At 40.5% G+C, this 26,670-nt stretch overlaps 1 protein-coding gene across 2 annotated transcripts in view; it reads left to right on the forward strand.

The window, feature by feature from the left end:
• The window catches only part of vps13d (vacuolar protein sorting 13 homolog D), a 281,437-nt gene that overhangs the window by 190,008 nt on the left and 64,759 nt on the right, over positions 1 to 26,670 (forward strand). The window contains exons 58-64 of one of the 2 annotated variants that reach the window (XR_005945250.1): positions 4,239 to 4,388; positions 5,228 to 5,383; positions 7,810 to 7,906; positions 11,950 to 12,098; positions 13,661 to 13,795; positions 15,849 to 16,016; positions 24,290 to 24,401. Coding sequence is in view for 1 of the 2 variants with exons in the window: in XM_041205688.1 (XP_041061622.1) it covers positions 4,239 to 4,388; positions 5,228 to 5,383; positions 7,810 to 7,906; positions 11,950 to 12,098; positions 13,661 to 13,795; positions 15,849 to 16,016 (855 nt within the window). In the remaining variant the exon portion in view is untranslated. The remainder of the gene's footprint in view (positions 1 to 4,238; positions 4,389 to 5,227; positions 5,384 to 7,809; positions 7,907 to 11,949; positions 12,099 to 13,660; positions 13,796 to 15,848; positions 16,017 to 24,289; positions 24,402 to 26,670) is intronic. The other variant, XM_041205688.1, reaches the window with a different exon arrangement.

Raw genomic sequence — 26,670 nt, forward strand, 5'->3', positions numbered from 1 at the left:
TGCTGTTAGGGAAGGAGTTCCTGGATTTTGACCCAGCAACAGTGAAGGAGTGGCAATATATTTCCAAGTCAGGATGGTGAGTGGCTTGGAGGGGAACTTCCAGGTGGTGGTGTTCCCATGTATCTCCTGCCCTTGCCCTTCTGGATGATTGTGGTCATGGGTTTGGAAGGTGCTGTCTAAGGAACCTTGGTGAATTCCTGCAGTGCATCTTGTAGATGGTACATATTGCTGCTACTGTGCATCAGTGGTGAAGGGAGTGAATGTTTGTGGATAGGGTACCAATCAAATGGGCTGCTTGGCCCTGGATGGTGTCAAGCTTCTTAAGTGTTGTTGGAGCTGCACTTGTCCAGGCAAGTGGAGAGTATTCCATCACACTCCTGAATTGTGCCTTGTAGATGTTGGACAGGCTTTGGGGAGGTTACTCGCCATAGGAATCCTAGCCTCTGACCAGCTCTTGTAGTCACAGTATTAATATGGCTAGTCCAGTTCAGTTTCTGGTCAATGGTAACCCCCTAGATGATGTCAGTGGGGGAATTCAGTGATAGTAATGCTATTGAATGTCAAGGGGCAATGGTTAGATTCTCTCCTGTTGGAGATGGTCATTGCCTGGCACTTGTATGGTGCGAAAGTTACTTGCCACTTGTCAGCCCAAGCTTGGGTGTTGCCCAGGTCTTGCCACATGTGGACATGGACTGCTTCAGTAACTCTTTCGAGTACAAACACGTTTCCATTTGTTCCTATTCAGATGAAGTTCCATTGTTTTTCATAGTTTGCCATTGTGAGATTTGAACTCTTGATTATGGGAGCCCCTTCACCACATGGACTGCAGAGGTTCAAGAAGGCAGCCAGAATTACTGCCTCAAAGGGTAGCTGGTGATTGTAACTCTTTCGAGTACAAACCCGTTTCCATCTGTTTCAGATGAAGTTACATTGTTTCATAGTTTGCCATTGTGAGATTTGAACTCTTGATCTGGGGGTTACAAACCCAGTACCATAACCACTTGGCTATTTAGGCCAAGCTTAAAACACGTTTCCCTCTGTTTCAGATGAAGTTACGTTGTTTCATAGTTTGCCATTGTGAGATTTGAACTATTGATAATCTTTTAAATAACACGTTTCCATCTGTTTCAGATGAAGTTACATTGTTTCATAGTTTGCCATTATGAGATTTGAACTCTCGATCTCAGGGTTACAAACCCAGTACCATAACCACTTGGCTATTTCGGCCAAGCCCTAACACATTTCCATCTGTCATTTCAGATGAAGTTACATTGTTTCATAGTTTTGCCATTGTGAGATTTGAAATCTTGATCTCAGGGTTACAAACCCAGTACCATAACCACTTGGCTATTTAGGCCAAGCTGTTTATTCAGATGAAGTTACATTGTTTCATAGTTTGCCATTGTGAGATTTGAAATCTTGATCTCAGGGTTACAAACCCAGTACCATAACCACTTGGCTATTTAGGCCAAGCTGTTTATTCAGATGAAGTTACATTGTTTCATAGTTTGCCATTGTGAGATTTGAACTCTTGATCTTGGGGTTACAAACCCAGTACCATAACCACTTGGCTATTTAGGCCAAGCAATCTTTTGAGTACAAACACGTTTCCATCTGTTTCAGATGAAGTTACGTTGTTTGCCATTGTGAGATTTGAACTATTGATACTCTTTTGAGTAAACCTGTTTCCATCTGTTTCAGATGAAGTTACATTGTTTCATAGTTTGCCATTGTGAGATTTGAACTCTTGATCATGGGGTTACAAACCCAGTACCATAACCACTTGGCTATTTAGGCCAAGCCTTATCTTGATCTCAGGGTTACAAACCCAGTACCATAACCACTTGGCTATTTAGGCCAAGCTGTTTATTCAGATGAAGTTACATTGTTTCATAGTTTGCCATTGTGAGATTTGAACTCTTGATCCTCTTTTTTGAGTAAACCTGTTTCCATCTGTTTCAGATGAAGTTACATTGTTTCATAGTTTGCCATTGTGAGATTTGAACTCTTGATACTCTTTCGAGTACAAACCTGTTTCCATCTGTTTCAGATGAAGTTACATGTTTCATAGTTTTGCCATTGTGAGATTTGAACTCTTGATCAATGTCTCTTCCATTTCATTGTTTTGCCATTGTGAGATTTGAACTCTTGATCTTGGGGTTACAAGCCCAGTACCATAACCACTTGGCTATTTAGGCCAAGCTTAATGCTGAAGCCAGTTTGTAACTCTTTTGAGTACAAACACATTTCCATCTGTTTTTCAGATGAAGTTACATTGTTTCACCAGTGTGAGATTTGAACTCTTGATCTTAGGGTTACAAGCCCAGTACCATAACCACTTGGCTATTTAGGCCAAGCTGGACTGCTTCAGTATCTGACGAGTCGTGAATGGTGCTGAACATTATGCAATCATCAATTAACTTCCCCACTTATGATTTTATGATGGAAGAAGGGTCGTTGATGAAGCAGCTGAAGATGGTTGAGCCTAGGGCACTACCCTGAGGAACTCCTGCAGTGATGTCATGGAGCTGAGTTGATTGACCTCCAACAACCACAACCATCTTGCTTTGTACTAAGTATGACTCCAACCAGCGGAGAGTTTTCCCCGATTCCCATTGATTCCGATTTTACTAGGGCTCCTTGATGCCACACTTGGTCAAATACAACCTTGATGTCAAGGACAGTCACTCTCACCTCACCTCTGGAGTTCAGTTCTTCTGTGCATGTTTGAACCAAGGCTGCAATGAGGTTGGGAGCTGAGTGGCCCTGACGGAACCCAAACTGAGCATTAGTGAGCAGGTCATTGCTAAGCAGGTGCTGCTTGGTAGCACTGTTGATGACCCATTCCATCACTTCACTGATGATTGAGAGTAGACTGATGGGGCTGTAATTGGTCAGGTTGGATTTGTCCTGCTTTTTGTGTACTGGACATTTCCAAAGCTCCTTTCTGTCAGGCAAACATGAACACGAAGATTGAGTGAAAAGAATCACCAATCTTAATGGTATATAATGAACCATTTAATGAATTATTAACCATGAGCAACTTCCTTACCAATGTATCTGCAAACCCACAGCCAAATGCTGGCATCTCATTTCCACCCAGCAATCTACAAAGAAGAATCATCCTTGACACGAGGGATTGCTGATGGTGGATATGTATTACCTGAACACAGTAGTTAATGACAACTGTGCCTGTACAAACACCACATTCAAGTTAGTAGTTGATGTTAAGCAACAAGAGCTATTGCATATTTATTTAAACAGCGTATGTCAAGAAGAATAGATATAAGAAAATTCTCCTTTCCGTACTCAGAGATTGAGGAAAGCGATCAGAAAAAACTTTAAAGAACAATTGTTAGAATGAGGAATGTTTTGCCACAGGAAGATGTTTAGGTAGAAACCATTGCTTTTTTTAAAAAGGAATAAAAAATTCAAGAAAAGATAGAGGAGCATAAAGAGAGAGGAATACAATAGGGTTAGTTTTTGATTGCTCTAGCAAAGAGTAGGCACAAACACTTTGGGCCCAAAAGTCTACTTCTGTACTCTAACGTGTTACTGTTTTATGAATGTTGAATCAGGTACACTTTGCAATGCTTCCCGATTCGGAGAGCACATTTTGACTGTGTTAATTCATCCTCTAATGTATTCCAAGATGGATTTAGTTCAACACAACTTCTGTAAAGCAAGTCGGATTTAGGGGAGCTCAGCCATGGCTCACTGGATTACCTGGCTCCAGTGTTTCCTAACAGCTTTCTTTCTCTTGAAGGAAGATAAAACTATTTCTGGTTAACATCCCAATCATCTGTGTGAGCCAGTTCCTATCCTGTTCCTCCCCACAGGTCTGTAAATACACCATGCAGGATCCCCTGTTGCTCAGTGTTTAAATGTTATGAGCCATGCAGAACAGAACATCCAAGTTTCATTCCTGGTGTTTTAATTCAGCCATTTCTCACACTAATTTCTGTTGAATAATCTGCGAACTGCACAGGTGTGAATATCGGGTGGATACTCAGAGGGCAGTGATGACCTACTGGCCTCCTGACGTTCACTGCCAAGGGTCACACGTCTGTGAGGTATTAAAGTATTGTCAATGTCTGTGAAACCATGCCCAAGAGTCGGTACCTTAGAAGAATAAATTTAAAAAATCAGTGTAAGGAAAATAATCTTCGGTAACTACCGTGGAATTAAATATTGTACCCAAATAAAATTGTAACTTTCACTATGCTGTAAATTTGCAGATTTTAGTGAAACTGGATGGGGGAGTTGGTTTGTCGCTGGTTAACAAAGCCCCTGAGGAATTGGTGTTTACCACTTTAACAGGAATAGATGTTCATTACACCCAGACTGCCGCCAGTCAGATGCTGGAGGTCAGCATTCAGGATGTACAGGTAATGAAGCCTCTTTCAGCAATGCACTTTAGTATTCTTCAAAGGTTGGGCATCCTGTAGTCCCTTCCAGAATATTTTGAAAACACATCCTACAATGGTATGATTGGCAGAGTGGTGAAAGAATTGCAAGCTTGCCTCATTGCAGTTTGGAACTTCAAGGTTCAGGTTAAAGCCTAGGCAGGGAAGTAGCATACAGGTGACTGTTAGGAGCGTGAGAACCATCGAAATGGAGGAGTTGGGGGGTGGGGGGGGTTGGTGGTGGAGGACGGGCAGCAATGGGCAGATTTGCTTTATCTTCATGCAGCTGAGAATTTCCTATAGTTCAGTAGCAGAAAAGCATTGAAGTCTGAGAGAGAGTGGGGCAGTGAGATTACTTTTGGATTGCATTAACAAAGAATCAGCAGGGGGTCCATCTGTGCTCTAAATTGTTATAGATCTGTGGAATCAGGTCTGATGCCCCCATGATCAAACAGTTTGCCAACATTTGCTGTCTAGATTCGACTTGGTGAGGCTGTCAGCATCTACGGAATGGTATTACAGTAAGTGTTCAGGTCCCTTAGGATGGGGAATAAGACATTTTATTGGCGAGGACATGATGGCTACTTATAAATCCCTATGACTTATTTCTACCATTCATGAGCTTGCAGTTAGTTTTGTTGAGAAATGCTCCTGATAGCTTGAATCTCCATTAAAAGGGAATTGGGAGGCCATTAGATTTGTAGGTGAAAGAGCATTCCTTTGGAAAACCATGTTTGCTCGTACAAGGATAAAGGCCAACTTTTTTGTTGTTTTAATATTAAATGCTTCTAAGACTTTTGTTTATTACTGTATTTCAATAGATTGATAACCAGCTCTTGGGGACAACGCAACCTGTAATACTCTCACTAACCCCCAACAGCCTTGAAAGTGAAATAGATAGCATTGAAACAGGCCCTGCTGTTCAGATCAATGCAATGAAGATCCCTAGCAAGAGTGCACTGACTGAACTTTTCAAGGTGTGTGCCCAGTAATGCCGCTGTTTTAAGTTTCTGAATACTGATGCGTTCTATATTATTTGGTGAAATGCACAATAACGTAGAGAAATACAGAACAGAAACAAGACATGTGGCCCAACTTGTCCATGCTCCACACGAGCTCCCTCGTGTCCCTCTTCATCTAACTCTTTGCACACCTTTCATCCTGAGTTTCAATGGGTTTTTAAAACAAATAAGATCTGAATCAAACGTTTATCATTGAGATTGATGTTCAGTTGTCTCTAGTTTCACTGCACAAGGCCCACAGCTTTACCTTCAATAGTGAGCCGCTTTGAACATTCAGTAGCTTCCAATAAAACGGAATAGACCTCTACTCTCAACTGCCTCATTTATAGAGATACCTACCACCTAGTGCAAAACACAGCCATGTAGACCAAAAGGCCTTAGGTTTGATTCCCAGACTCAGCTGTTCTTAGCTGGGACACCAGTTGCAGTACTGTAGTAGTCCTAAATAGAGGAACACTCAGCTAGGGTTTCTGCACTTGCTCACTAGCCATTGTTTGCTGCAAGAAAATGTATGGGCATGGATATTAGGTGAGAGTAGGCACAACGTTGACTGTGAAGCACTACTGTAGCTGAATAGCCTGTCAACATGTCATCCTGTATGTGAAACATAATGGAGGGCTTCCAAAATTTTGAGGGGAGAAAAGTGACTTTTGCCAATCTGATTTTGCGCATCCTTTGTGGCCACCAGGTGGCAAACACAACCTATAAGATCTGCCCGAGGAATGATGTCCGTTTACGTGGAATTTGAAGGTGCCCCCATCTTACATGTCTGGTTAACCATCCAGACTCTGGTTTCCCAACAATGAAAGGTTGCTTTATCCTGCAGTCTCAAGATAAGGGTGAAAACAATGATATCCCCCTATTCCCTCAGCATTGATGAGGCTGTCTACCCAAACTCATTTAAATTGAAGCCCATTCCTACTGGTGAGTCATTCCTAAAAATGAACATAGCTCCATGTATTTACTTGGTTCTGCAATCTGTCTCACTCTTTCTTGATCACAAAATCTCCCATTTTCCTGGTGGTATCAGCTTAGAGCATTGATTAAGTACAGGTGGCAGTCCCATTCCAGTATTCTTGGTACAGCATTGGTGTCAAACAACCAAAACCCAGCACAAAGGTTTTTATTTTACATTGTAGTAAGTTCCTTCAATAGCAGGTGTTTGCTGTACAAATGAGATCCATGCTAGTTTAATTTGGGCACTAACACCATTGTGTAAAAGGAGCTTTAAGTTTGACTGAAGCAATTATTTTAATGTTGTGTCCTTTCCTTCCAGATTTTCTTCCCATTCTGAAAGGAAATGTCTTATGCTGCAGACAATTCCTCAAGTGCAGGCAGCCCCGATACTTTACCCAAGTGGCCTGTCTTAATAAGTGAGCCAAGGCATAAAGTATCAACAAGCAATTTGACTTCGAAGGGCATCACAGCTGAGCCCGGTCCAGTCCTCACTATACATTGACATGCCAACATTTTTCAGCAGGGTTACCAAATTGGAATTAAGCATGAACCTTGGCTGACTCCCCTTCCCCCTGCCCCTTAAGCTGCAGTAATGAGGCCAATTACACTTCAGCTGCTGCCTTGGCTGAAATCAACCAACTCAGAACAAGCTGGAAATCAAATGTAGCAGTTCAACTCACCAGAAATCAAACTTCTAGCTGCAGAACTTGAAAGCTGTTACCACTTCTCATTCTGCCATGCCCCATGTCTTTAGTTTTGCTTGTGTTACGAGCCCCAAACCCATCACCATGTCCTTGAAAATCTGATTGTAGTTTGTACTGCTAGTCTCTGCATCTGCAGAATAAATTCAAACAAACTCCGTAGGCTCGAGTATATCAAGTGTTTGCAATAATTCCTAGCATCACTGGCCTCTGGTGCAATGCCTGGCATTTTAAGTTAGACCACTAGAAATTATGACCAAATTCTGGATTCTGAGAAATAGTGGGCAGTGTTGCAGTGCATCATTTTCTCAGTTTGTTTTGCCCCAATTTCCTTATATCATCCCACCACCTCCATGCATGCACACTCATCATTGTTAAGAAGTAGCACTTCCCACATGGCCTGTTCAGCCTCTGCACGGGATCAAGCAGAAAGCAACTCAGCAGGGTCAAGAAAATCAGTGGTTCTGTCACTATCTGGTAACCAATTACAGAGACTTGAGGATTTATGAACAGGGTGCTTTCACCTGTTAATATTAAATGTGTTTTGGAGAGAGGTGAAAAAAAGACTTGAGAGAATATTTGGAAATAGTAGCGCTAAAATTACAGTGGTAATCAAGGAAGTTTGTTAGACTTGGTTTTGGGGGTTTGTTGCCAAAGAAATAAGTTAGAATGTTTATTAAGTTGTCTTGTTTTATGTGACTGGCTATATTTCTGAATCTGCAGCATCTTATGATCACAGTGCGGAAATTAACAGTTCAAATCGAAGAGAAACTCTTACTGAAGCTGCTGCACTTCTTTGGCTTGGGGCAATTGGATCAAGGTATGAGACATTAACCAGGTTACTGTTCTTATTTGGGTTCCCAGTACAATAACTGCTGCCAATTGTCCCACTGCATGTTAAAGTTGGATTCTGCAAACTGCACAAGGTTGCCCATTGCATTAAGTTGATATACTGATGTGTTGCTAAAAGTTATCATGAATTCCTAGGCACTTTTTACCAAGACTGAGTTATCCATTTTATGTGTCCCATCTCTTGGGGAGTCCAGAAAATAATGGAATGGTACACCCTAGGATGAAGGAGTCTGTAGCATAATTATCCAGCAACAGCAGCCTTCATTCAGACATAGACAAGTATTTGAAAGCAGGTTTATTTTTTCTATTTTTGATTTGTGTAAAAACTAGCACTAATAGACTTGATGAGTCGTTCCCTCTGTATTCATATGATACCTCTCATGTGGAGAGAGGGGAAATTGGAAGGAGAGTTCAGTGTTGCCTCAAGAATTTTTGCAAAAACAATGATGGGTGTCTGAAATTATCTGCCTGAACTGTTAAAAATGCACAACCATACAGTCGCAGGTTTTATCCTTTCACATTTGAGTCACATCTAGAAAGGGTTTTGAGTTGCATTATGGAAGAATAAAGCACTGGTGGGGTATTGGACTGTCATGTAGTGGCAGTGGTTCAAACAATTTAAGATGAAGAATTTAAAAGCAGCTCACCAATTGAAAGTGTATTCACTTATGTACAACTTCTACAATGAATACTGTTCAATAAGCCTAAGAACAAAACTGGGATTGTTGCTTAGCTACTGTCACTTGCCTCTTCTCAGCTAAAACAAAAACAATAGACTTACATTTATTTTGCCTTTCACAACCAATTGATGTCCCAAAGTGCATTACAGTCAATGAAGTACTTTTGAAGCATAGCTACTGTTATAATGTACGAAGTGCACCCATCTATTTGCACAAAGTAAGCTCCCACAAACAGCAACAGATAATCTAATATTGTGATGTTGATTGAGCAATAAATATTGGCCAGGACACCAGAGGTAATTCCCCTGATCTACTTTGGAGTAATGCCATGGGATCATTTACGTCCACCTGAGAAGGCACAGAGGGCCTTGATTTTTTAACTTCTCAAAAATGGCACCTCCGATAGTGCAACACTCCCTCTGTACTGCACTAAGTGTAAATCTTGATTTTTGTGCTCAAGTCCTGGAGTAGGACTTGAATCCACAATCTTCTGACACAGAGGCAAGAGTGCTACCAGGACTGACTTGGAAGCACTGTTGGAAAAAATTTAGACGCAGTCACTCATCTACCTTCTTTCACTTGAGAAGTGAAGTTGCAAGTTTTCTGCATGGGATACCAAAAGGGAGAAAATAATAGGCTTATATTTTGTCTAACAATCTGTTTTAAACCATGTAGAAAATTTCATTGTGGCACTTGCCGGTGCTGTCTCAAAGAATGGAGAGAAAATTAACCTTCCTGCTGTACATTCCTACTAATTATTTTCTTTAAGCCTGATGTGTAATTTGATTTTTCTATTCCCGAATCCCTAGGAACAGCCTTAAGTACTAGTGTTAATATTTTGTTTTCCCACATCAACCATTCTTTTCCCCCTTTTGTGATTGTCAATTGATGTTCTTTGGGGTTAATTTTAAGCTGTGGTCCCACACACACATGAAGTTGAACTGAGCTAATGCCAGTTTATTTTGTCTTGGGAATTACTGCAGGCAAGAAGGAGGGAATTTCATTCATTCAGTCAGTCAGGCTAGATTTGAACTCGTATCCCAGAGGTGAAAGGAATCGTTTGCTTAAGTCATGTCAATGTATTACCCAATTCCTCTGTAAATATATTTATTTATTGTTTAGTAATGTTTCAAATTCAACAAGAAGTTTGTTGCATATAGAAGCTTTAATTTTCTCAAGTTGAAAGCGCACAAGGCGAGAGCAGAGGACTGCAATCTCCCTGAAGAGTTCAATAATTTAGGCTGCTAATTGTACAATTAACTCTTTGTTTACCCTTCCTGGCTTTGGGATGCATAGTTTTGTGATTTCAATTATTTGTACAATCCAGTTTTACTGGATATTTAGAGCACTCATTACAGTACACATCTCTTTACAAAAGCTCATTACACCAAATTAAATTGCTGTCATTCCACGAGGCAGTTTAATTTGCATTTACCTAACATTGAAATGTATGTGTCATAGAATAAATTGTCTACAACCTGGCCTGACACTCAGGGGCTTTTGAATTGATGCCAGTAAGCTAGGTAGTAAAAGATCTCCAGAGGTACCACTGATTGAGCACATGTAGATTTCCAGCAAGGCCTCTGAGTGGTGATCAGAGATTCATTTTTCTTCCTCTTTACTTATCCCTTTTGAGCTCAGGGAGACTGTGGTCAACAAACTCAACACATAATGAAAGTCAAACCTAGTCTTCTGAGCCTCTGTGACTTTACTTACTGAACCTATGGCAGACATGTTCAAGGACTTTTTTAAAATTAGAATTACTTTGTTAGAAAACTATGAAGCATTTACATATTTCCATTCTGTTATAACCCTTTGGTCTATGATATTTTGTAAACATTTTGTGCATTTTCCATCAGTCACAACCTCCAGTGGAGGGGTTCCAATGATGCAATAGAGTTGTCTAGAGCAGGGCCATTTGGGACTTGAATCCTGGCAATCCAAACCATGAGCCCGAGTCTATTTATGCTTAGGTCTACTCGCTGATTTGTACTGTTGGTATTTTTTTTGGTCTGGCGGTTTGGAAAGAACCATTTTTGGAGCTGTTGCCCCATTGTTGGATCAATTCCAAATTGGAACACTGCAAGCTGTTCATATTAATAGCTTGAGATATATGCAAACTTAGGAAACAAGGATTTAAGCTTTACGTGACCCACAGAGCTCTCTGGTTTGCACCTATATGGCCCATAAAGGTTAAAAACTTTGGTCTACTCCTGTTGTATGAAATAGTGACTATCTGGAGTGAGTTACTGGCTAGAAACTAATTGAGGTGCTTGGATAATTTATATATAGAATAGCAGAAATGCAGCAATGAGTTACAGGCTGAAAACTAATTGAGGAGTTCAAAAGAGCTTGGTGGCTTTTTTCTGAAACTTGCGATTAATTTGCAGCCTTGAAATCCTGGTGGGATATGTTAATCATTATAATCCAAGCTGTAAAATTTGCAGGATAGTTTCATGTAATTTTAATTCTCAGTGGCATCCACTATTGATCCTAACTGCCATCATACTTCACTTCATTGATGTTCACCTGGAAGGAAGGATCAAGGCTTTTGATGTTTCTAGTGACAAATTGAAAAAAATTATAATAATTAGTTGCAAATTCCATGGTCCATTTATATAACTGTATGCCTAGTAGGGAACATCTTTACTATGTTACTTAAATGGGACGTCATCTAAATTTAGACCCACAGAGAAACTTACAGAAGTACATATGCAGTTTCAAGTTCTGTTTTAAGCTGAAATCTCCTATGTATAATTTTCTTCTATGTTATCTGATCGTTGGAGCAGCTGTGATGAGATTTGGTGGGTTGGGGTTCCCCTGTGTAGGCTAGAAGATAACCCTCCTCTTGTCTCACCATCATTAACTTGTAAGCACATAACGTGGCTGCACAGTGTATGAGCTCTTGAAAAAGATCGTGGGAACCTCTTGCCATATGGTAGTAGTAAATTCTACAAAGCAATCTTTCTAAAAAGAAAACTTCTTACAGTAGATTTAGCCCTCTTTGATTCTCTAAAGATGCCATTAGTGAATTGATAAATGTGTAAAATTTACATTTAATTGAAATTTCTATCAGTATTATTTAATTGTTTCATATCAAATTAAAATACTTGTCATCATCACATTATCATTGAGCAGTGAAGATTATATTTGAGTAAGGCATGTAGCTGATAAGCGTATTTAGCCCTGGTTGTCTGTAGAACAAAGCCCCATAAACTACCTATTAATTGCATTCATTATTAAGGAGTAGTTCACTCCTCGGATATGAAGGGCTGACAAGGGCCTATTATTTTAAGTTTTGCTTCACTTTGTCTCCTTCATTCCCTGACAGATGTAGAAAAACCAGATGAAAATGCCCCTGAACAGAACAGTGAGCAAGGTGGGACAGCAAAACGCTACTATTTTGAAAATCTCAAACTCAGCATGCCACAAATCAAGATGAGTGTGTTCACCTCCAGCAAACTACCTGTCGAACTCAAGGTGAGTTTCTTCAGGCCACGCTGCATACATCTTAAGGACCACCAAACTTTTTTTTTCAAAAGAGGCTTGATAACTTTGGTGATGGCCAGAAGGTTCCACAATCCTGGCCACAGTAATGGGTTCAATAAGTTTATTACTTATGCTAAATAATAAATGAAGGAGCACATAGTAAGCAAGAGCTGGCTGAAATACAGCCGCTATTGTACTTGATTTGTGAAGCCCAGTGACATACCCTTCTGCTGTATCTTTTGTAACAGAGCAGCAACTTCAGATAGTAATGACAAATTCAAGCGATTCACTTGCAGCTTAATTTAGAGATGGTGTTTTTGTGCATAGTCAATTATGCAAAATTATTTTTTGATTTAAGCCTGTAACTTGGCTTGGGTAGCATACATTTTATGTGTATTCCTTGAATGGGATGCTTTGTATTATAATTCCTTGCAGTTGCCTTTTTCTGGTTCCATAACTGGTTATTTATCAATGAGATCTGTATATGATAGAGCCTATATGAAATACCAGAGTATGTAAAACTAATGGTATTGCTCCCTTCTCTCTTTAACATCTCCCCTTTCACCACTCCCTTTCCATCCCTTTCACCCTTCCCCCACCCTTTTGACCCATTCCCTCTTTTTACATCCTCCTCTCTTTTTCATCCTTCCCCACCCCTTTTTCAGAACATACCCAACTTTTCAGCAGGATCATCCTCCTCTCTCTCTCTCTCTATCTCCACCCCCCACCCCCCCCCCCCCCCCCCCCGCCCCCCAGCAGTGGTCATAAACTTTCCAAGAAGATTTTTTTTTACGGTTTGCAAAAACCACATCACGCACAAATTATCTGTGGGAGAAAATACAATTTTCCTGTGGTTTTCACATTGCTAACCCTGCTGTCAAGAAATGTGGGTGTGTCTTTGCACCCAAGACATTCCTAACCTGCCAAAAAGCGCCACAAAAATTATGAGGTCAGGAAGCACAGGAAAATTGTTTTTCCAGGAAAAAAAATTAGTTCAGCATTTCACGACTCACTTTGCACCTCCATTGGCAGACAAAAATCTGGCCTCTTGTCTTCTGACTAAAAGGTGAGTGTGCTGTGAGCTGAGCCAAGCTGAATTTTAAATTTAAGACAGATGTCAGAAAAAGATTCAAAGATATGTTTGGAATAATCCACCAAGCAAGACAAAAGAAGTAAAATCGCAGGTTATTCAATTATAGTTAGATAGGATTGTTGGATTACTAGAGGAATTAACTGATGCAGGTGAGTGGGCTTTTCTTATTCCTGTCATTTTGTTTAGGTTCATACCACATTCAGACTTTTGGCCTTTGCAAATGACAAGATCAAACCATATGAATCATCCTAATCTTATGACAGGTTTCACTCCCAACTGGCTGTCAATACCAATTGTCACTGAATAGAATGAAAGTGACATGTTAGCTTAGAGCAACCTGAAGCTCTGCTCTGCCTGTTACATGACATTCCAACTGAGCGTCCACTGTGAACTCCCAGAACTCATGATCTTTTGCTGCTGTCATGCAGGTATCAATTTGGTGCTTTTTTTTTTGTTGTAGGCTTTGAGGGGCGTTCTGGGAATCCGGTTGATCCGGTTTGAGGATGCAGTTATTCACTTGGATCCATACACCCGAGTGCACCCGTATGAGACACAGGAATTTATCATCAATGATATTCTCAAGCACTTTAAGGAGGTGAGCATTAGAGTGGTCAGTAGAACTGGTCAGATCTCGCATTGTTGGTCAAGAAGAACAAAATTCATACTTTCCGGTGTGTGAATGTGTCCCAAATAGGAAGTGATGATCCTCTCTAAGAAACCTTTTCAGTCTAAGCAGTGATGCAGGCACATGAAAGTACAACCAAAAGTTGTTAGTTAAAGCCATGATTGAATGGCGGAGCAGGCTTGAAGGACTGAATAGCCTAGTACTATTATTATGTTGTTATGTTCTTAGTCTGTGCAGACTTTAGAACAGTATCAACAGTGTTTTACTTCTGACAGCATTTACTTCTGTACCACCACCACCCCTCAAGTGTTTAGGGTAACCCAAGCATCGTTTATTAGTTTTCTTGGTTTTATTGTGCACAATACTGGATTCCTGTTAAGATTTTCAAACTACTTTTCTTACTCCCTGTATTGGGATTGCAAAATTACATTGTTTTGACCACAAAGAGAGCCTCATAGGTAAACCCTTTGGTTCATAATCTGTTTGGTCATTCTTCATGTGGGAACCTAGACAGGGTAAGTGATGGCATGCTCTTTAATTCCTCAAGGAGCAGCCAGGCTGAGCCCAGTATTGCCCTCGCCAAGATCCACTTAAGTGTACATTCCAAACAAAGTGGGAACTCTGGCTGATTCTCATCCCAGCCCCCGTACCTAGGAAAAGGAAAATGACCAATTGTGGCAGCTTTGTTCACATCAGCTAACTTTACATGGGTCATGAACCTGAGACATTTCAGATCTGCATGACTCAATACTAGACAGGGTGGTGTGTTTACTAAATCAACTATTTAAGGGAACACATTTTGCAACTTTAAACATTTGCAAGTGGCACACTCAATGTGTATGAATCATTATCATTAGTTGGTGACATCTCTGACTCCCAACTGTCAATATTAATTTGTAATAAATCGAGTTCTTAGAGCAGCCTAAAGCAATGCCGTATCTGTTACTGTGTGTAAGACATCATTATCACATGTATATTCATTACTATAATTGTAACCACTCCTCTCTCATCTCTAATACTTGTAAATTTTGCTCATGATCTCAGTATTGTCTGATCTCAGTTGTCCAGATCAGTGACTTATGTCATGGTTCAGAGAATAAAGGCACTGTGTGGTATGATATTGAATCATACAGACTATAATTGTTTTAGAAATGGCACAGGTCAGAGATTCAATTCCGTGTTTGTGATAATTTAACTAGTTCCAGCTAGGACAGTGGTCAGGGCACTACATTTGACCATTTTAAACTAAGGATACTTTGGATTGATCTTGACCGATTCCCTTATTTTTAAGTGCAATGATCCCCACCCCTGCCCCATATCCCAATAGCCTGCTGATAATCTGTTTCTGTGTTTTTGCACATAGAATGTATCCTTGGGTGAGGTACAGGATGCCTGCTAATGATGATGGAACTATACCTAGCATGAGTCAGTGCCTCTGGGGAATGAGGAGATTATATGTGGTGAAGGGAACTTCAAAATTACTAATGAAGAGAAAATGTCTGGAAAGAGTCTCGTACCAAAAATACCTGCATTATTTATCTTGATTTTCTCCATTTGGCCTCAAATCTAAATTGTTTTCCAAGTCAAAGCTCTGTATCATCACTTATTTCAATTGAATGGGTACTGCAATGTTACTGTACTGGTATTGTTACTGGCTGGTAAGCCAGTAACCCAGAGAACCAGGAGTTCAAATCCTACCATAAAAGTTTGAGAATTTGAATTCAGCTTAAAGAAAAATCTGGAATTAAAAAGCTGGTATCAATAAAGAGTGACCATGAAGCTGTTGAATTGTCATAAGAATGTCCTATGAAAAAGACAACTTACCCAGTCTGGCCTCTGAGAGTCACCTGGTCTCACACCAATGTGAATTGACTCTTATCTGGTCTTTGACGTGGCCTTACCAGCCACTCAGTTATACAATCATTTTCTTAAGGAGTACCTGTAATGTAATGCCCGCAGCCTAAGAGTGAATATTTAGAAACAATATAGTTTCAGAGGCAGTAAAATGTGTCTTTATTATCAGGAGTTGATGAGTCAGGCGACTCGAATCCTGGGCTCGGTGGATTTTTTGGGTAATCCCATGGGGCTTCTGAACGATGTATCAGAGGGTGTCTCAGGACTGATCAAATATGGAAACGTTGGAGGCCTGATACGAAATGTCACACATGGTGTCTCCAATTCGGCTGCTAAGGTATGCTGCACAAACATAAATCAAGCTGATTGGTGTTTTATTCATGATGCTGCTGTTAATGTGCATAGATTTATGTCCATCTTCTGGCTGGGAGTTTCTTCTTTTAAAATAGAAATTTTAAGCATATGATCAGTGGTATTATTTGAAGCCTGATGTGTTGATGCTCTGATTTTGAAAATATTAAAGTAGGAGATTCCAGTGGAATATCAATAACATGTAATGATGTGTACGTAAAATTAACAGTCACACTGGGTGTTTTATTTTTATCAGGATTTTGAAGCAGCCGAATGCTGGCTATTGTAAATATTTGTATTAAACTCACTTAACATTGCAACTGGGACTGCACATCATAAATAATATATTAGCGGAGAAGAGTTTTGAGACATCCTCAGATTGTGTTTTATAAATGCAAGCTCACTTTTCTGAACAGTGAAAATGTCCAACAACGTAATTATACATTTTGGCCTTCCTGTCACAAGTTGTGCATGATGCAAACATTTTGACCTGGACAACACTAGAGTGATTACAAATCTGTCACTGGACCAATGGGAACAATAGGAAATAATATATTAAAAGCATCACACACAGTGTATTGGCATGGTCCTAAACAAAATCAACTAAATGGTCATTTTTAAAAATTGTATATTAGCATCAGTACACAAATAACTCTAGTGACCGACACAGTAAATTGTCAGATTAGATTCCTAACACAGAGGCCTTTTCAGTGGAAACATGATATAAAAGGTCAGGTGCACAGGTGAGTGCACCCAGTTTGTAATAATTCCAATTTTCTGGCAATTAATTTTCATTTTCATCTATGACATTTTTTGCAAATATTAATATGCAAAGCATTGCAATGTAAAAGGGAAGGTGGCTGCAACAAGAACATTTATGGGTATATACAATGCTGGAAGAGCCCTGGAGGTCTATCAACATCTGTAATGAGTAAAGACAGGTTAATGTTGCATGTGTAAACTCTCCCTGGAAAATGGAAACCGGAAGAAAAGAAAATCCCTTAATAGGGCTGAATGAAACAGATGTGGGAGTATACCAGCTCTTGTTGGAAAGGGGCAGAATGGATTTGATCTCCATACAGAACTACAGCAGCGAATACTTTGTGTTTTTGCTGACAGGAAGTGAGTGGCTGTTGGTTGAATCTAGAAACTCAAAAGGGTGGGACCCGGAGGAAGAGCTGTAAGCTATAATTAAGAATTAGCTTTTAACTTTAAAACTAAAGCACTTCCTCCTCCAGTTGACTATATTTCATAATTACTGTAAATGCCAGCATATAAGTCACACCTTAATTTGGGATGAGGGTGGTGTGAAGCCATTGTTATTATTTAAACAGAAGTACCACATTTTTCCAGCTTTTAAAACCAAAGCCCAACACACTTACTTTATGGACAGTTCTCAGTCACAGTTTAAAGTAGCCTTGTTATGTCCTTAGACTATAACTAGTGAATGATTGTGTATGTAGAAAATGGCTCAATATTGTCCACCAATTCAGTGAGTAAGCAATATGTAGACAAGAGTTAAAAATTAGTACTCCAGGTGCAGAGCTTCATGCAGCAGGAGTAAATTTCAAGGACTGGACCTGAAGGATACCTGCCCAATTTCTAAATTATTCCAAATTAATACCCAGACGAGACTGTTGGGAGTTAGCATTTCTATTGACAAGTGTAAGAGTTGTAAATGAAAAGAGTTTGGGCACTGCTTAGTGGCATGAGAGTGCAACCAAGAGCTATCTATAATTTAACATTCTTTGACAGTCCTCTCACAAGCATTATTGTACTGCTGTTTTTTTTCAACTGAAACATCTGGGTGAAGGGACAAAATCTATAGGCAAAACTTCAGGTTTGAGAAGAGTGGCAGATTGCACTACCTAAACTGTTAGTAATGTTGTGAGGGTTGGGGAAAGAAGCAATTGCTGCAGTTGGTCTGACTTCATCATGTAGGTAATAGTGGAAACGAGTGAGCACAGCCTCACTGAACTGAATAACAGATCACAGGTATGAACAGAGAGAGAAAGGAGGATGAGTGCTGTACCACAGTCACCAGAAAATGTTATTTGTGATTAACTAGAGCCATTTTGTTGAGATGAGCAGAAATCTGATTAGAAGCATTCAGATATGGAATTGCGGGAAAGGTAGGTACGAATTCAGGAGGAAACAGAATGATGACAGACCTTGGAGAAGAAAGGGAAGCTGGAGTTTGTGCAGTTGCAGTAACAGAGGAACCGAGGGTGTTTTTTTTAAAGGGTGGAACAGTGCACAAGGAACTGTTCACAATGGTAGCTTGCATATGGGACAGGAAGTTCAGTGCTCAAGAGTTTAGTCAGAATGTAGTCAAGGGACCAGAAAGTGGGTTTCCTCGGCGTAATGAGATGAATTTAGAGTGGGCACAAGAGGAAATGGAAGAGAAACCTAGGTAAGCTAGATATCACACAGTGAGGGCATATGAAGGTGGTTCAATAGAATAATCTCCAACTTGACCAGATTTTGTTGAGGACAGTGAACACAAGTGACAGGATCTAAATGCTGAAGTGCTGAACAGTAATGGGACAGCTCAAAAAGCAGAATACGGCAGATGCTGGAGATCTGAAACAGAAACAGAAAATGCTGGAAATACTACAGCAGGTTAGTAAGCATCTATGGACAGAGAAGCAGAGTTGAAGTTTCAGGTCTGTGACCTTTCATCAGAAGTAGGAAAAGTTAGAAATGTAATAGGATTTGAACAAGGAGTGGGTGGGACAAGGACAAAAGGAAGGTCTGTGATAGGGTGGAAAACAGGAATAAATAACGGAAGGGTTGGTCTTCCATGGCCAAAGGGATTGGTGATGGGGCAAGAAAAGAAACAAACAAAAGATGTGCCTAGAGCAGGTGTGTTGCTGACTGAAAGCAAAAACAAGAGAAAACTGAAACAAGCATAGAACAGGAAATGAGATACACAGCAGAGATTATGGTCTAAAATTGTTGAATTCAATGTTGAGTCCAGAACATACGAATTAGAAGCAAGAGTAGACCACTCAGCCCCTCGAGCCTGCTTTGCCATTCAATAAGACCATGGCTGATCTTAATGTAACATCAACTCTACATTCCTGCCTACCCCCAATAGCCTTTCACCCCCTTGTTAATCAAGAGCCTATCTAGTTCTACCTGAAAAATATTCAAAGACTCTGCTTCCACCACCTTTTGAGGAAGAGAGTTCCAAAGACTTTCAACACTGTGAGAGAAAAAATTTCTCCTTATCTCTGTCTTAAATGAGCAATCTCTTATCTTTAAACAGTGATCCCTCGTTCTGGATTCTCCCACAAGAGGAAACACCCTCTCTACATCCACCCTGTCACAACCCTAAGGATTTTAACGCTTTCAATTAAGTCGTCTCTTATTCTCCTAAACTCCAATGGATACAAGCCCAGCCTGCCCAGCCTTTCCTCATAGGACAAATCCGCCCATTCCAGAAGGCCCCTAAGTGCCTAACTGAAAGATGAGATGCTGTTCCTCAAGCTTACATTGAGCTTTTTCAGCAAAGCAGTGCAGCAGGCCAAGGACAGACGCCATCATGACAGCAAGGCGGAGAATTAAACTGGCAGGCTACAGGAAGCTGGGGAAGGGTGGTGGAGTCATGCTTGTGGACTGAATTGAAGTGTTCTGCAAAGTAGTCACCCAATCTCCGTTTGGTTTCCACAACATAGAGAACACGGTGCGAACAGTGAATACAGTATACTAAATTGAAAGAAGTACACATAAATTGCTACTTCATCTGGAAGGAATCTTTTGGGTCTTGGACAGTGAGGAGAGAGAAGGAAAGGTGCCATGGGAAGGGGGCCAAGTGTTGGGGTGACTGAGGAGTGGACCAAGGTATCACAGAGATAACAGTTTCTTCAGAATGCTGAAAGAGGAGGGTGGAGGAAGATGTGTTTGGTAGTGGCATCATGCTGACGGTGGCGGAAAATGATCCATTAAATATGGAGGTTGGTGGGATGGAAGGTATGGACAAGATCATAAGACATAGGAGCAGAAGTAGGCCATTCAGCCCTTGAAGACTGCTGTGCCATTCAATGAGATCATGGCTAATCTGATAATCCTCTACTCCACTTTCCTCTCTTTTCACCATAACCTTTAATTCCCTTACTGATTAAAAATCTGTCTATCTCAGCCTTGAATATACTTAATGACCCAGCCTCTACGGCCCTCTGTGGTAAAGAATTGCACAGATTCATTACTCTCCAAGAGAAGAAATTCCTCCTCGGCTGTTTTACATGGGTGACCCCTTACTCTGAGATTATGCCCTCTGGTCCTAGACTCTCCCACAAGGGGAAACAACCTCTCAGCATGCACTTTGTCAAGGCCCGAAAGAATCTTGTATGTTTCAATAAGGTCACCTCTCATTCTTCTAAACTCCAATGAGTACAGGCCCAACCTACTCAACCTCATAAAATCTCTCCATACCCGGGATCAACCTTGTGAACCTCTGACTGCCTCCAATGCCAGAATATCTTTCTTTGGATAAGAGGACCAAAATTATTTGCAGTATTCTAGGTGTGGCATAACCAGTGCCTTGTATAGTTCTTTCAAGGCTTCCCTATTTTTGAGTTCTGTTGAAGAGTCATATGGATTCAAAACGTTAACTGTGCACCTCTCCACAGATGCTGACAGACCTGCTGAGTTTTTCCAGGTATTTTTGTTTTTGTTTTGGATTTCCAGCATCCGCAGTTTTTTGCTTTTATTACCTATTTTTATATTCCATTCCCTTTAAAATAAATGCCAACATTCCATTTGCCTTCCCTATTACCTGCTGAACTTGTATGCTAGCTTTTTGGGATTCATGCACAAGAACTCCCAGATCCCTCTGTGCTGCAGCTTTCTGCAGTCTTTCTCCATTTAAATAATATTCAGCTCCTCTATTCTTCCTGTCAAAATGCATAACCTCACATTTTCCCACATTATATTCCATCTGCCAAGCTTTTGCCCACTCATATCCCATCCAAGGAGAACCCTATCATGGTCCTGGGAGGGAGGGAAAGGGATAAGAGCAAAAGTGTGGAAGATATGGTCAATATGGTCAAGGGCCTTGTCAACCACAGTGGGGGGAATCCTCAGTTGAGGAAAAAAGAAGACATCTCTGAAGCACTGTTGTGGAAGGTTGCACCATCAGAACAGAGGTGATGGAGACAAGGAACTGGTAGAGAGGAATGCTGCAGGATGTAAGGAAGTATAGTCAAGATAGCTGTGGAGGTTGGTGGGCTTATAATGAACATTAATAGCCTATCGCCATAAATTGAGACAGAGAAGTCAAGGAAGGGAAAGGTCAGAGATGGATCATATGAAACTGACAGAAGGGTGGAAATTGGAAGCAAAGTTGATTAAATTTTCCAATTCATGGGGAGAGCAGGACAATTCACTGATACAGTCATCAATGTACCAGAAAGGGAGGGGACCTGTGTAGGACTAGACCAAGAACTGTTTGACATATCCTACAAAAAGGCAGGTAAAACAACAACCCATGCAGTTATCCACAGCAACATCGTCTATTTGGAGGAAGTGAGATGAGTTGAAGGAGAAATTGCTCAATGAGAAAACAAGTTCAGCTAGGATTAGGAAGGTGAGGGTTGATGGACAGTTGTTGGGTCTCCATTCAAGGCAGAAGCAGAGACCCCTCAGACCATCCTGGTGGAGGATGGAGGTGTAGAGAAATTCCTTGTCCATGGTAAAGAGGTGATGATTAGGGCCAGGAAATTGGCAACTTTTAAGGTGATGGAGGGCATCAGAAGAGTTACAGATGGAGCTGGGGAAAGACTGGATAGGGGGAGAAAAAATAGAGTCATGGTAGGAAAACATCTGTTCAGTGGGGCAGGAACAGGCTGAAACAATAGGTCTACCTGAGCAGCTCTGTTTATGAATTTTAAGAAGGAGGTAGGATTGAGCTGTGCAGGGTTGGGGAACTTTGAGGTGGGAAGCAGTGGAGAAAAGATCATCGGATGAAATTAGGTCTGACTATTCTGAAAAGGGTGGCTTGATGCTTGGTGGTGGGGCCATGGTCTAGAGGAAGGTAGGAGGAAGTGTTGGAAAGTTGGCATTTAGCCTCTACAAAGTGAAAGGTCAGTTTGCTAGACAGTAGCAGCCACCCCCCCACCCCACCTTGTCTGCAGGTTTGATAACAATGGCAGGGTTAGATCTGAGAGAATGGAGTGCAGCAAGTTCTGAAGGAAGCAGGTTGGAGTGAGTGAAGGGAGCAAAAATTAAGACGGCCGATGTCACCTCGGCAGTTCTTAATGTAAAGATCAAGAGCAGGTAAGAGGCCAGCGGGAGAATAATAGTACAAATGATGTTTAGAGTCTTGCACTAATGCTTCTGAGGAACAATTAAATGGTGAGCATGAACTGATTGCATACAAAAGAAAAACTTATATTTTCATAAGTTTAAAAATCGGATGGCAAAAATAAAAAATGGAAGTGTGATGTATAACTGGAGTACTGTTCTCATCAATATGTCTAGAGTGGCATTGAAAAATGTGTGCGTATGTCTCATTTTGCAAAGATTTTTCGTGTCTACTTTAAAAGTCAATGAAAGCAATTGTTTTATTAATCTTATTAATTGCAGAGCATGACCTGGAACCAAAGAGCTTTATGAGTGTTTTCTGGTGTTTGTCTTTTTGTTTTTTTTTTTCAGAACATTTTGGATTAATGTGGCAGTTCTAGTTCATATAAAGTATAATTGCTTTACCATCTTGTCACAGAGCTCCACTAGGCAAACTCTCCTCGTTTAAGTCTAACCCATCGAGAGCAGTTCAACATATTTATCTTGGCAAGTAGTTGAGGTTGAAAGAAAGTTCATATCAGCTGGCTCTGCACTTGTCCTTTTGCTACACAGTCTATCTTCTAGGTTTAAACAGTGCTTTGATCCTAAATATAGTCACTAGAGAGAAATCATTCTTCTCAAGACTTCACTTTAAATATTTTTCTTATTGTGGTTCACGAAAATGGGAATAAACCAGGGGAATATATACAGATGCATTTTTCTTCAGTTTTTGTTCACAAAGAAGCTATTTTAAGGTGCATCCCTGTTAGTCACATTTAGCAAAATGCAAAAACTGTGACAACTTCAGTGTGAGTCACCTTCCTTGTTATACTGCAGGCTGTAAAATGAAATTGATTTCGAAACTCTAATGAGAAGAGAAAGCAACAGTATTTTTATATTTTCCTGATTCAAGTTTATTCTGAATACAAGCATTGTATCTTCACCTATCATTTCTAATCTGTATTGCAATAAATATTCAAGATTGTGATATGATTGGACAAATTATTTTATAAATCAAGGACTAGCTTCCAAGCACTAAACAGTGTTAAACAAAACTGTCTTACTCTATTTAAATGATGAGCAAGCAGCTGCCTAGTTTTATGCAGAGATCTGCTGATGTTCCATTTTAAATGGTTTTATGTTGCATCCAAAATAATTTACAGCACCCTGTTTGTACCACAGTGCATAGCAAGGTCAGTTGGAAACTTATCCCTTATTTGTAAATTATTTGTCCAAAATTTTGTAACTTGACTAATTCAGTGCACATATATGAAGATGGAATGATATCATTCAGAATTAACATGACAAATTTTCAATAATGTAAAACTTTTTTTTATCTGATTCTACTAACTTGCCTTGTAAATTTTGTACTCTGTACACTAGTGGAGAAATCCAATTTTCCCAAAACAATTTCAATGCTGGTTATAATTTACAACTTCTGAGTATTGGGTCAGATAAGGTTTTTGCAGCCATGAAGTCTTCTGGAGTGGAGGGCTCCTACTGGCTGGATAGTGTCTGTTTACACTTTGCATTAATGTTCTTGTGATAAAGCCATCCTGAGCTGGCTGTGTGAGGACACATGTTTTTACACTGGATGTTTGCTGAAAGTACTTAATTGTGTTGTTTTATAATGCAAATTATAATTTGTTGGGATCATTACATTGATGGTGTCTTGCTCTATGCTAGCTCGTGCTAACAGGACTTAATCATCAAATTTCAACTGAATAGCAAAATTATATAGGAGTCTCTTCCCTTGAAGATTGTTTGACCTACCTCTTTGACCAAGCTTTTGGTCATCTGACCTAATATATTTTTTGTGGCTTGGTATCATACTTTTGTTTTATAATACTCCTGTGAAGCACCTTGGGTGTTTCATGATGTTAAAGGCACTGTATAAATATAAAGTTGTTGACATTCAGAGGTTTTATTGACATAATATGGGAGGAAAACAGATTTTTATTTTTTTTATTGTAGGAGAGGGACCAAACCTTGTTGCAAGTGACCTGGTAAAGAAATTGCTAAACTGAACAGTGCAAATGATCAAAACCTGATCAAAACAGATGTTCTACAAATATGAAACAGACCAGTAAGCATCTGAAAGAGAAAAATGTTAACATTTGGGGTATGGTTCATTCTTTATGAAAAGACCTAGGATACGAACCTTTCAGATGCTGCTTGATCTGTGAGTTTTCTGTTCTGAAAAAGAACGCGAAAGGAAAAGAATGCAGGTTCCAGCCATTGATTGGGTTCGCTAGTTGCTTTTATACTACTGTACTGTCACTGACACTGGTCTCAAGTAGCCATTGGTAACTTTCCTTGGTTTATTCACTATGAACAGCCACCGCAGAAACCTAACATTTGATAAATTTGATAAATCAAACAGGTTTGTATTTGCATGAGCCCTGTGCATTGGGAGCTGATGGCACTGCCACTTAACCCAATTTAAGTAGCTATAGCAAAACAAGCTGAATTTCCTGGAACCCAAAAATTACGTGAGTACAGGCAGGCATGCATTGTCAGCATGCATTTTGCTCTGTGAAATGAATCCAGAACACCTTCTGAAACTGGCTCTCCGATCCAAGAATTGATGTGGGAGAGTGGCAATAGGCTTTTCTCTTCCTAAGCAGGATGCAGGAAGAACATTAAGGAGTTTGTTTTTTTTCAGGTTTAAATGTCTGTATTAACTTAAGTAGTTCCTGTAGAAAATGATTGGTGTCATTCATTACAGTTAATTTTATGGGCTGTATTCCCAGTCTATAGTTTGAATAGAGTGCTAGCCTCTACACTGGGAGCACGGTGTCACAAAATTTACCCGTACACAACAGACTTGATCATCACAATTTTCTTTACTTTTTAATGGTGGGGAATACCAGTTTTAACTATAATCTACTTGACAGAATGTTGCTGTGAACTCTATTTTACATGTTTAATTCCACTTTACTGAACGTTTATTTAGTTTAAAAAGGCACTTCTCATTGACTTAAGTGGGATGTTCTGTTCTCTTTTTTAACTGGTGGTGTTCTACTGTCTGAAATAGTTGGTTTGTTTGATCTGCTTGTTGTTACCCAGGGACAGAGTATCACATCTATGTAACAAACTGTGGCTGCCCTCTGGATGAACCTGCAAAGGAAGCCAGCATTTGGGGTCATTCCAAGTTCACAGTGTGGACTTTTGACTGTCCTGTGTGTGAACCGGTTTGTGGACCCCTGCAGGGATCAGTCACTCAGGCCAGTAACACAAACCAATTTCCATTCGGCATCTGCAGGGGCAAATCCACAGGGGTTGCTCAAGGGAGCTACCAACCTAATCAGGCATCTGTGGAGACAGCCCAGAGGGGGGCCCACTGGGCTACCCAGCTAATCAGACATCCACACAGACAGCCCAGTAGGGATTTGCTCCCAGGTTAAATCGCCAATGTGCTATTGTCAGAATGCATTACTGCCCCGAGCTAACGACAAGAGGGGGAGCTGATTAAGGGCTGGAGCTCAGAGAATGTGACAGCAAGAATAACAGAGTCCTTAGGACCCTGCACATAGTCACACGTTTGTTCAGTTATGCTCAGGAAAAACAGCAACTGGACCATTTGTTTTCAATACGATACAAAAGAGCCAAAACCTTGCTCAGCCAAATGTCCACAGATGCCTTCTGCATGTTACTGAACTGCTTCAACGGGCACTGTGAACTGCCCAATTAAACTCCAAGGCTGATTCCATAACACTAATTTCACCCTGAAACATTAACTATCTTTTGCATGTGACAGTTATTTGAAGGTCTGAATTGCACTTCATGCTTCATGTTCACAGTGTTTCCCAGGTGCCTGGAGAGATCACCAATCAGAAAGTGTAATGTTGTGCTGTATGGGCGAGCTGATCATTTAGCTTATAAACAACGAGAAGGAATGGCGTGGCTAGTTCTGGAGCACAAGCCATCTGTACTATTGCTGTAATGGTGTCAGGGCTTTTGCAGTATCCAGTGCCTTCAGCCATTTCTTGATATCACATGGAGCGAATCAAATTGGCTGGCATCTGTGATGCTGGGGACCTCAGAAGGAGGCCGAGATGGATCATCCGCGTGGCACTGCTGGCTCAAGATGGCTACAAATGCTTCAGCCTGGACTTTTGCACTGATGTGCTGGGCTCCCCTATCATTAAGGATAGGGATATTTGAGGAACTGCCTCCTCTACTTAGCTGTTTAATTCACCATTCACAACGGGATGTGGCAGCTTAGATCTGATTAGTTGATTGTGGTATTGCCTAGCTTTGTCTGTTACACGTTGCTGTTGCTGTTTGGCACACAAGTAGACCTGTGTAGTAGCTTCACCAGATTGACACCTCATTTTAGGTATATCCTGTGC

The sequence above is a fragment of the Carcharodon carcharias genome, chromosome 15 (genome assembly GCF_017639515.1).
Source record: "Carcharodon carcharias isolate sCarCar2 chromosome 15, sCarCar2.pri, whole genome shotgun sequence".
In the NCBI taxonomy this organism is placed as follows: Eukaryota; Metazoa; Chordata; class Chondrichthyes; order Lamniformes; family Lamnidae; genus Carcharodon; species Carcharodon carcharias.